Here is an 11,564-nt window from a genome sequence, read left to right on the forward strand (position 1 = left end):
GATCAACATTCTTCTACCTCTAAATGCAGAAAGTCAAACCGCGAATGTGGTATACCCAGAAGTTTTGCTATAAACATCTTCAACAACAAATGTGTAATTTTCCTTTTCCCACTTAGTTGTTTTCCCTTCGCTTTGTTGTCATAAGTGGACACTTTTGTTCTTGTACTTAATGTCTTCCATAACATATGAATAGGCACCTGACTCATCTTCGGATATGTTTACTCGAGTCATGGGATACGCACAAAAGTCACTCATTTTGGGGGCTTAGTAAGTTTTTCTTATTTCTAACCAACGTTTATTTAATATTTTCATAATTTGCAAACATGCAAATACTTTTATGCGTATTACAAGGTGGGAAGCGCTTAGCTCCTGTTGGTCTTGGCGATGATGATTAATGCATTGAGGATGACTTTACGGCATGGTATTTGAAGAACTCCAATCAACTCTTTTAATGATTCTAAATGGATCAATTCTTTTCAAATTGTGTTAACAAAATTTTCTTATCCTGACCGTTGATGTGCTAGGCGGGAATTGGTGTGGCCATAATTGGATAAATTGCTACTGGATGAAGATGACACTACAAGTGTTTCCACGCTGTATACTGCTGCTGTATTAGAATATTGGGTTGTATTTCATGCCATTTCGGATGCAGCAGCACAGGATAAGAACTGGAGTAAGGCAAATGGTCACACAACTCCTGATATTCATCATCCATGCAGGTAGTAACTACGTTATGTAAGCTGGATTTCAAGATTAATCCCACAATCATATATTTTTTAGAATGATTTACAAATATAGTTTTTATTGGTTGTATGAAGGGCCAATGTGGTTGTGAGGAGGGAGCTTCATACTCCAGCTTCAGATCGCTCTTGTACTAATTTGGAATTCGACATCTCTGGCACCGGACTAGGGTAAATTATGCTATTAAATCTCTTAGATGTGAATGTGTTGCCCTACAACTGCATCCCTTTACCATTTACTTTGTTGTATTTTATGTTTTCGATTAAGGGTGCTGAACTGGATAATGTTTCCTCCTTATATTCTCAGGTATGAAACAGGAGACCATGTTGGTGTTTATGCTGAAAATAGTATTGAGTTGTGGAGGAGGCAGAAAAGTTGCTAGGCTACTCACCATATACTTACTTTTCAATCCATGTTGGTAATGAAGATGGAACACCACGTGCTGGAAGCTCCTTGGCTCCTCCCTTCCCATCTCCTTGCACTTTGAGAACAGTACTGATCCGATATGCTGATTTTTAAATTCTCTTAAAAAGGTTATTTTTCTTTCAGTTTTCGTTTTCATGCTACCTTTTTCATATTTGTTCCTGAAAGTTTTATTGTAGAGATTATTTACTTGTAATAACAATATTTTTTTCTTCAGTCTGCTCTCTTGGCTCTAGCTGCCCATGCATTTGATCCAAGTGAAGCTGATCGATTAAGAAATCTTGCATCTCCTGCTGGGAAGGTTTGCATTTTGAAACTTGACAACTAATTGGTGAGATAGTTTACTTTTTACACATTGAAGCTAACTTACCGTTCTTTGTGCAGGATTAATATGCACAGTTGATAGTTGCAAGTCAAAGAAGTCTCCTTGAGGTCATGGATGAGTTTCCCTTAGCAAAGCTTCCTCTTGGAGTTTTCTTTGCTGCTATAGCTCCTCGGTTGTAGCCGAGATACTATTCGATCTCATCATCATCAAGGTGAATAAGCTACTCCTTATATCTTCTGTGCCAATAATTAATAGTGTGATGACGGGAAAAAATCCAGCAGAATGAAATGTACTTGCCCCTGAAGGTCTTCTAGCATCATTATGACTGCATAAGATGGTGTCGTCAATATAGAATCTCTTTGACACCTATAACTAACACACCTATAACCTAATCAAGATGTTTTGATGCCTAGGGCAAAGTTTTCTCATGAGAACTTGGGAAAGAGTGGGTGGAATGGAGTGGTGGAATATATGGAAGCAAAATGTGAGAACCATATGTTCTTTCTCTCAAATCCTACTTGTGATAATGTTGTATAATTTGTGAAACGCATGGCTACTTTCAAAAATGCATAAGAATGAGCGAGTATTCAATCTCCTCTTCGATATAATGTAATTTCTATCAAGTGAAGAGTTGCACTTGATTGCCTAGCTAGAAATAAATAAATTATATTGTTCTATTCCAATTGTTTTTCTACTGTCAACGTTAGGTTAATGTAAGGTTAATGTTAGCATATGTATGTGATTGTTGGTTTTTTGCATGAGTAACTCTCTACAGTCTAGTCTTTGTTATAAGTTTAGGGATCTTAGTAGTTTTTATTAACACATTCCATCATTTTGAAGTTATGAAGAAGTCTTGCATCACATGGGCTTTAAAGCAGTATGTGTCAAAGATAATGAAACAAAGCAGTAGGCAGACGTAAGGTTTACTCGGTATTTAATTGCGCCTGTTTCATATTATAGCGTACTGCTTACGCATATAGTATGACACACTCAAAGCTTAAACAAATAGTTCTAAATCACAAAACAAGAGGAGTAATTTGTTAGATGAACATAATTTATTACCGTATGTATGGGCAATATATATTCTATAGGTAGCACTTTTTGAGAGCTATACTTTTCCGTTGGTTGATGGTCACCAAGTTCTAAACACTTATCAAGATTCTTAATCTTTGCAGGGAATAGAGCCGCTTGGAAAATGGAAAATGTCTTTGGGACAATCTCAATTGTGATGAAGATCCTTCCATTTGTCTCATTGTAAATCAATGTTGTTATTTTCTATGTCGAATAATGTACTATTGTTTGAAAGTTTGGTACATCGAGTTCTCTATGTATGTGACAGGAATGTATTGTATTTTAGAAAAGAATGTTGCTACCATTTTCTATGTAATTAATTGTGGCTTAACTTTGCCTGTTACTATTTAACTTTTTTCATCATGGCAACACACAGATTATGAATGAGACCTTCATGGTCTCTTTTTGTGTTTTGTAATGTTTCTATTTCATTTTTCCTTTTGTGGTGCATATTTTTGGAGTTCTGCAGGTTTACGATAGGATTCAAAATTCAAGAATAACAGGTAGGTTATGCCCAAATACAGAAACCAAAAAATAAATTTATTTTTGTCAACGTCAAATTCTATATGATATTTTGTTCATGATATGACCGCAGCTAAAAATAATTTCCATTGTTTTTGAACGTTGGCTTTAGCTTGGTGTTGGTATGTTTTGTTGTTTAAAGAGACCTTTGCACCGAAGGCGGCCGTATCTGTGTCGTACAGCATGGGCAAACCCTAGTAGCATACGAGGGGCTCCGCTCATGCCCCCATTGCTATACAGTATACTAGTTAGCTTCCATCTTCAAATCTCCCTTTGCCAATTTTTTCTTCTTCATCATCTTTCAAATTCTAATGCCTATTGGTAAAACCTAAAGTCGGACACCATTTGTGGTTTTCAAGTAAGAAAATTGGGAAATTATGTTACAAACTTACACTTAAATTTGGCAAATGCAAACATGGCGAACAATCTGAGAGAGAGAACTATAGACTTTGTATCCCATTACCATGGACATCGCTCATTACCATTTAAGATGTTTATGGCCCCCAGAGAGTCAGAATTGACTTCCAGATCTTCAATACCTAACTCTTGGGCCTACTTAAGCCCAACTGCAATGGCTTGAATCTCCTGATATATGAAAGAATTCTTTGACGAGCAACCTGCATAAGCTCGAACAACAAACCCCAAGCCATCACGTATAGTCCCTCCATATCCATTTCCATTTTGCTGGACTGATCCATCAGTGTTAAGCATGAAAGCTTCCTGTTCCGCTAGCTTCCACTTGCACCAATGTACTTCCTGTGGTTTGAAGTTAATTTGCAGCCCCAGCCTAGTAACAAGTGCTCAAAGGGAGTAAGAATCTTTGACATCTGTCAGATTTTTCTGGATGTAAAGTTTCATTGAGGCCATAATCCTTGAGCTTAGCTGTTGTGATGTCATCAAGATGTTCTTCTTCTTCCATCTGTTTCTTTCACTCCAGAGTTCGTGAACAGTGGCTCCAACAAAGACTTTAAACATATCGACACATGTGGAGCTTTGTCGACATAGCCTAAAAATGCTATACCATTCCGAAGTAGAATCTTTTACAAGCTCCCCTAGTCCAAGATTGTTTTTCACCGTGGCCCAGACCTGTTTAGAGTAGTGACAGTCGAAGAATAAATGCTTTGAGTGCTCAAAAAAAATACCACAGAGACTGCATTCAGAGAATTGCAAGGTCTTCTTCTGTATCAATCTATCTTGGGTAGGAAGACAATTTGAAAGCAATTGCCACAATGTGAACGAGAATTTTGGAATAGAGAGTTTTCTCCAGACCGCTCTGTACCATTTTACCTTTGGTCTCTCTTTTCGTAGAGCTACATAGGCTGATTTTACTGAGAAGTCACCCGAGCTACTCGGTGACCAAATAACTTCATCTTTATCTAGAAAACAATTCACTTCAGTACCCAAGATGAGACTTTTCAAGGAACTATCTGAAATTGTCGTCACCAGAGAAGACCAGTTACCTTGATTCAGAATATCACTAACATTTGCATCAACTGGCAGCGCGAATGAATTTCTCGCAACTGTTGATTCCCAAAGCGGCTGACTCGAACACCATGGGTCGTGCCAGAAACGCAATCGGAGACCTGTACCAGTACGACCAAACAAAACAAAAATACCCAACAAAAACTATTTTTTTTTTTTTTTTTTTGTTTGTTTTGTTTGGTTGTACACGTGGCACCTTCCCCTCCCATTTGGGCCAAAGAAAAAATAGAAAAAAAATAGTTTGCATAAAACATATTGGGCTCGTAGAATTTCGTTGGTACTGTGTAGTCCGCACCACATATGAAATTAAGATCAGAAGCTTTTCGGCACGCGCACAGTAAGAGTAGAGAGGGGGTTAGAAATGGAGGGAGAGGCCGAAGCCCTCCTCATTTCAGTCTCGTCATCAGCAGCCACCACAGAGAAGAAGAAGAAGAAGAAGCAAAAGAAGAGAAGCAAGAATAGCGTTGATTGTGAAAGCCAGAAGAAACCCAAACTTGTAGTTGCTTCTCCCTATTTTCCTCACCAAAAAAATCTTCCTACCATCATCAATCCCGACAACCAAAATCCCCCAAATAATAAGAGGAGGAAAAAGAAGAAGAAGAAACATGAGAATGTGGATATACCCGATTTCATAGAAGCAGCCCATTTTCAGACGTCCACACCTCCGAAACATGAGAAGCCAAAAGTCAAAGCAAGGGAGGAGGAGGACAATAATAATAGTAATGTTTCTGAGAAATTGTCAACGACGGCGACCAAGAATTTCGATGAAATCCTAGCCCGGTATCGCTACTGTCCCACTCCTCCGAGCAAAGACAACAATGTGGTTCGTATGGAAGACGGCGGTGGATCATTGAAGAAGAAGAAGAGAAAGAGTGGGTTCGGTAATGCACCCTATTCCAATCCTAATAATTATGGAATGGGTGTGCATGAAGAAGAAATGGTGGAGAAGGAGCAGCCAAAGGAGGAAATTATCGAGAAGATTCCTAAGAGAAGGAAGAAAAAAATAAAACAGGAGATTCACCAACATCTGGTTGTCTCCCCTTATTTCCTTCAATCCGATACAACCCTGGACGACCAAGAGGTAAACGAGACTCCTTCTACTCCTTTTTTATTAAACAAACATGACGAATGCAATGGAAGTTTGACCAAGGAAAGTGAAGTTCATGCGAAATTAGATAATCCCACTGGAGCTCATGAGAAGAAATTGCTTGAAGAAATGGGGCATTCCAAGGAGGAGAAAAAGAAGAGAAACAGGTTTAAAAAAGAGAAACAGGTTCTACTTCCTGTTGTCTCCCCTTACTTTCATCAAAAGTTGTGTGACCAAGAGGTACAGGTAAAAGACACCGACAAGGACGTAGTGGCTCCGGAGAAATTGAAATCCCCAAAGCGAAAATCAGGAATCAAGGCTTCTTCTTACCTGCAAAAGAATGACTCCAAAGAAAGTTTGTCCTATTCAAATCCCATTTATAATGGAGTTGATGAGAAGGAAATGCGTCAAGAAATGGAGCAACCAAAGGAGGAGAAGATTTTGCATTCCAAGAGAAAGAAAAAAGTGAAAGAGGTTCACCTTCGGGTTGTCTCTCCTTACTTCCTTCAATCCACTACGGTTAAAGGCGAGGAGGAAGTAGTCGTGACCCCAAAGCCAAAAAAACCAAAGAAGGCTCCTTCTGTTTACTTGAGCAACTCAGAACAAGGAGAAACTTTAGACGACAACTCTGTGGAAAGCAAGAAGAGAAACACGTGCAGAAAGTGTCCAATAAAATCACCTGTTCTTTCGGCTGCTCAAAAGCAAGATGAGGCTTACAGAAGAAAAGATCCCGATAACACATGGAAACCTCCGCCTTCTAAAATTGGGCTCCTCCAAGAGCAGCATTTTAGTGACCCTTGGAGGGTTTTGATCATATGCTTGCTACTTAACCGCACTACCGGTACACAGGTATGGTGTTACTTCTCTCATTGTTCTTTGCGTATGCAACTTAATTTGCATTACTGGTAACTGAATTCTAGTTTTGGTGTTCTATGATAATCTCAGAATGCATATCTAATTTTCTTCTTGGATTAGGTTCAGAGCTTATCAGCCAGATAACTAAAATCTAAATGTACCTTTTTCAGTGTTTGCTAGTTGCACTAAAATGTCGTAAAGTGCAAAATTGAGTACTTAGTTTGCAAGACACGTTTGACAAACCCCCTCAAAGTTGCTGAATGTTGACTATTTGGATGCATCTATCTGTGCTTTCCCATTTGGTTGGTGAGATACAACCTTTGTTTACCCTGGAAAATCCCTTGGGGAATGACCTCTGTTTGATTTGCGTCACAGTTTCACACACCAAACATAGTGGAAGGTTTACAATCATTTAGGCACTTCCTGGACCCCAAAATGGTATTGTAATCTAGACCTATCAATTAATTTTGGTTAGAATTGAATTGGTTAATGGTAAAAATATATCAGTATTGTCAACAAACACAATGACTTTGAGGACTGTTTACCGTATAAACTGTATACTGGAAATGTTTTTTTTTTTTTTTTTTTAAGCCTCTAGGGCCTAAGCAAACTTGAAGACTGTTTTATTTTACCAAAAGACATTCATAGACGTGATGAAAGTTGCAGAGTATAATGGAACAAGTTTCTCAATGTACCTAAGTTATTTATGCAAGAAGTACAGAACCCAGAACCCGCAAGATTTTTTATTTGAACCCCTCAAGTTTCCGTCCAATTATCCTCTTGATTGAAGACATAAATCAGCTTTTCTATACAGGTTGTGCTAAGCTAGCCTTAGATCGTTAAAACTAAAAGAAAAGAGATTGATTGAAAAAAGTGACGAGGAGAGAGACGTGATGACATCTTCATGACTACATGCTCTTGAGTTGTGCATGTGAATAACTAGAGGCATCTGTCAAAACTTATGAGTAGCTTGGCTGTTGAATCAGAAATCGGCTACTAGTTGGTGGTTGAAGAGGAAGTAGCTATTTATTCTGAATCCGCCATTTCTTCTGATAAGATTTTTTCTTCCAAAGTAACATATATGCCACATTTTATCACTAATAATCCACTATCGGCATTAAACAAAACAACACATGAAGTCTCTTATAAAACACAAAGAAGTCCGTGGTTGACGATTTGATTAGTCATCTACAATCTCGATATCGATCCCATCACCATCCTTGTTTACAAGTGTTATTGAGCTTCGCGTTTGACTCCTTGTTTTGAACTGTAATGCACTTGTAGCAATCTCGATTTCTTCCCTGATTTCTTCTGAATTTGGAAACTCCCAGAGTCCCAGATCATCTCTTTCTTTGGTACTTATGCAGAACCTCAGAATCATGGAAGACTTTTGTGCAAGCTCCACACCCATATCTCCAGTCATATTTCGATCCTCAATTTTCCTGATGCAAGTGTTTAATGCATCTACAGCAGTGCCATCAATCTTCAGCTTTCCTTGTTCCGCCGTTCTTGATTATTTGAGATCTGGTTTGGTCTTTTGTCATGCCTAGTGTTGTTTTCATATCTGTTTTAGATGCGTCCTTCCTCGAAGCTATATTCAGTCTTGAATGTAGTTGACTTATCACTTGTGTGACCATAAAAAATTTGGTCGAGCAGGTGAAATTTTTTCTCTGCTAGGGAGAAGGGAACAAATTGTTGTCATGTCACCTGTACAATTTCTTTGTTGCGTCCATTTACCTAATGCACTTGCATGCAATAGGAGATGTGAACTGGTTGATTGTGAACTATGTTACATGGACACACTGTATTTTAAAAATAATCCGTGTCGGATATGTATCCACGTGTCCAAGACACGGACACATTGTTTGATATACCTCAGTTTTTGATATTTCGCTGTATCTGACATTTCGTATCCATATCAGATACGGACACCTGTCCGTGTCAATGTAACTTAGATTGTGAACCACCACTGTTGTTGTCCGCGACAACCGGGATTGAAACCCACAAATTGAAGATGGGAGATGGCAAGTTATGTAACCACCCTGCAAACAATAAATAACAAACACACACGAGAAAACCTATCTCACACGAATACAAAGTTTATTAACCAAGTATGGCTGGTCAAACCTACAACTCGAAATAGAGTTTATTAACTAATTAAATTAGAAGCTAGACTTCTAATTCAAATTGGAAACTAAAAACATCTAATTTTAAAAATAACCTATGCTAAACACATCAAAATAGCATCCAAACATGATTCTATAGTCCATAATATATTAACGATTTGGAAATAAATCAAGGGTGTGGAACCCTATGATGGTCATCCCCTCTCGTTGAAGCCATTTTTTCTGGCTTAGCCACTATGACTGATTTCTCTACTTACCGTATTATCTGGAACAGGGCCTGATGCGGCAGTAGTTGTACTTCCGTTGTCATCATCCGTGCTTATCTGACCTCTCCGGTACTTCCATAGGGTAGTGCTCATCTTTAATATCATTTCTGACCGAGCTTTGTATAGCTTCCTTATTTGCTGCCCCCACGACAGGGGAACCATCTTCTGTAGTAGTTTTCTTACTTTCCTTTGGTTCTAATTTATGTCTCACTTGTTTTGATTACACATCTTCTATGTCTTCTTTCCACGGTGAAAATAATGGCCAGATTTTGTATTGTTTATGAATTATATCAGATGCTTGTTCTGAGGTGCATACGAATACTTGGCATTGATATGCTTTATGGAAGTGGAACCTAGGTTCAAGCCAATATTTGTGCCCAACCTTTCTACAATAGAATCTCGATAAGATATTACTCTTGGGACTAGGGAAAATCCATTAATTAAGTGGGGTTTTAATTAATTGGTAAATTGTTAATGTATTAATTAATCGATAAAGTTTTAGTTATTAATTTTTTCAAGTATTTTTCGTTTTTTTTAAACTTGTAAATGTACATTTTTTTTTTCTTGATAAATGTGCAACATTTTAGTTCTAAGGATAGCATGCCGTCACTAGGGCCTAAGATCAGGCCGAGAGGCGTAGTGCTTAACAGAAATTTTTTTATACATTTAAAACAAGTTCTATTATGTAGAAGCTAGAAAATTCTTACAGATCGAAGTGATATTATACAATCCTTGTCATATGGTATTTAATTGGCCTTTGTTAATCAAACACATCCTATTCTACCAACCTACAACACTACACATCATAGTTGGTGTCACATATACTTTATATTAATTCGTGGAATTAGTGAGAACTCTACGTGGCAACTTTTTAAATCTATTATCTTACAGATTTAGTGAAATTATTAATTTAGTTCATTGGCCCAAGTCCAGAAAAATCTATTATATAAGTGCGATAATTAATTTATCACGTATCAATTTAACTTAATGAGGTTCTATTTTAGTTTTTGGATTTCTGCAATCTTTTACGCAATAAATGAATTTTAAAATCATATTCCTAATTGTAATTGACTGAGCCTGATTATCTTAAATGGAACATGTTTTATTTCAAAAACAAAAAAATATTTTATAAACAACTCATCACCCCCTTAATACATTTTTATGTATTTATTCTTTTTATTCTATCTTATTTTTATTGTATCTGAATACAACTAGAAATCGTCTTGGTGCATGCGTTTTGATTGTGTAGTGAATCAATAGATTATTGCTCAAGTACCCATCTAGTTGGGACACCATGACGCTTTGTCTATAAACAGTTCAGTTATTGAAGAGAAGTAGATTGCAGGGTTGTTATTTCATGGTGTCCACATTGCAAGTACCCTAATAGGGTTAAGGATCTTTCTCAGGCTCGAAGGGTAATTTCGGATCTCTTCGAATTATGTCCGGATGCCAAGACGGCAATGGAAGTTGTCACAGAGGACATAGAAAAGGTGATAAAGAGCTTAGGACTTTTCCGGAAAAGAGCACAGATGATTCAGCGCCTCTCTCAAGAGTATTTGGAGGATGGCTGGACGCATGTGACCCAACTTCATGGTGTTGGCAAGTAAGTGAGCGCCATCTTGGTCAGCTGAATGTTTTGAATTCTCTTGGCCCATTGGTTTAAGGTGTTTAAATGTTTTTTGTCAGGTATGCAGCAGATGCATATGCAATATTCTGTACAGGGAAATGGGATAGAGTGAAACCGATGGATCACAAGCTGAATGAATACTGGGATTTTCTATGTAAGTTATGAGAAAATTGCGGAAGTGGTTTTGTTTCAGGTGGTAAATTATGGCAAGTGATGATGACAAAATGCAAAGTCTGTTTAGGTCATGTATCAAGCATTCTGTGCCAGGGTTTGTTTGTACTGAACTTAAAAAGGAAGGTGAATTGTAGGTGGACACAGATATTAAGCAGACCCGTATTTCTTTTTTGTCCGTTTAAAGAATTAGAGAAAAGAAACTTTATGACCGTAACTTTTAATATGATATGTGGAGGCGACTATCGTTCAATTTGAGAGGCATATAAACAATTGTCCAATTATGGTTAATGAATGGAGGGCATTTCTTCTTCTTCAGCATAAATACCTGGTTATGCTTAGACTGACTAATTATACAGTAGAACTTCGATAAGTTAATACCCTGGGACAGCAAAATCCATTAATTAATCGGTAAATTAATAATGATATTAGTTAATGGGGAATCTTGAACTTTAGCATGCAAATATAGACAACTGTGGTGAGTGTGAATATCACGTGTAATGGGGAATCTTGAACTTCATGCAAATGTAGTCGCGCGTAAACTACTCCACTTCGCATTGACGACTTGGGAGAGGAGAGTTGAGAAAATTGTTTTCATTGTAGAAAGTTAGAAACTGGAATGAAAAGTCCCATAGATTTAGCCATCCTTTTTATCATAAATTTTGATGAAATTATTCTTGTGATGTTGAGAAAAGAAGAACGTGACTTCTTTTATTACACCACTTGTTCTGTTGTTCATGCGTCCTCAACTTACATATATTATTGGTTTTTATCCAATCGCATATGAGGTATACTACCTTCATTTTCAAACATATTATATTATAACAGAACATCTAAATAAGTTTTTCATTTGTAAGCATCTAAATAA

The 11,564-nt window shown here is 37.4% G+C and overlaps 1 protein-coding gene and 1 long non-coding RNA gene across 5 annotated transcripts; both read left to right on the forward strand.

Moving 5' to 3' along the window:
• Positions 1–346: 346 nt before the first annotated feature.
• LOC147525673 (uncharacterized) lies at positions 347–1,255 on the forward strand. The gene is made up of 4 exons (XR_015198390.1): positions 347–421; positions 525–719; positions 819–911; positions 1,048–1,255. It is a non-coding gene; the product is annotated as an uncharacterized LOC147525673 (long non-coding RNA).
• A 3,571-nt stretch (positions 1,256–4,826) lies between these two features.
• On the forward strand, positions 4,827–10,960 carry LOC147525674 (DNA glycosylase superfamily protein). 4 transcript variants are annotated; one of them, XR_015192977.1, is made up of 3 exons: positions 4,827–6,500; positions 10,237–10,501; positions 10,585–10,960. XR_015192977.1 is itself a non-coding variant. In XM_086557203.1 (3 exons), exons 1-3 carry the CDS (start codon positions 4,926–4,928, stop codon positions 10,688–10,690), a joined length of 1,878 nt encoding a protein of 625 aa, XP_086413329.1. In that variant the 5' UTR covers positions 4,827–4,925; the 3' UTR covers positions 10,691–10,960. The 4 variants fall into 4 exon arrangements, 2 of the variants coding, with proteins under 2 accessions (XP_086413329.1, XP_086413337.1); XR_015192988.1 differs by having other exon boundaries at positions 10,244–10,501; XM_086557203.1 differs by having other exon boundaries at positions 10,305–10,501.
• The last annotated feature ends 604 nt before the right edge of the window (positions 10,961–11,564 follow it).

This window comes from Coptis chinensis, chromosome 1 (assembly GCF_015680905.1).
Source record: "Coptis chinensis isolate HL-2020 chromosome 1, ASM1568090v1, whole genome shotgun sequence".
Lineage (NCBI taxonomy): Eukaryota > Viridiplantae > Streptophyta > Magnoliopsida > Ranunculales > Ranunculaceae > Coptis > Coptis chinensis.

What these genes read in the sequence shown, in the direction of transcription:
- LOC147525674 (XM_086557203.1), top strand. Translation starts at nt 4,926, where the DNA reads ATGGAGGGAGAGGCCGAAGCCCTCCTCATTTCAGTCTCGTCATCAGCA. An exon ending in ACCGCACTACCGGTACACAG is followed by an intron (nt 6,501 to 10,304) that starts GTATGGTGTTAC and finishes GATCTTTCTCAG; the next exon opens with GCTCGAAGGGTAATTTCGGA. An exon ending in CAACTTCATGGTGTTGGCAA is followed by an intron (nt 10,502 to 10,584) that starts GTAAGTGAGCGC and finishes GTTTTTTGTCAG; the next exon opens with GTATGCAGCAGATGCATATG.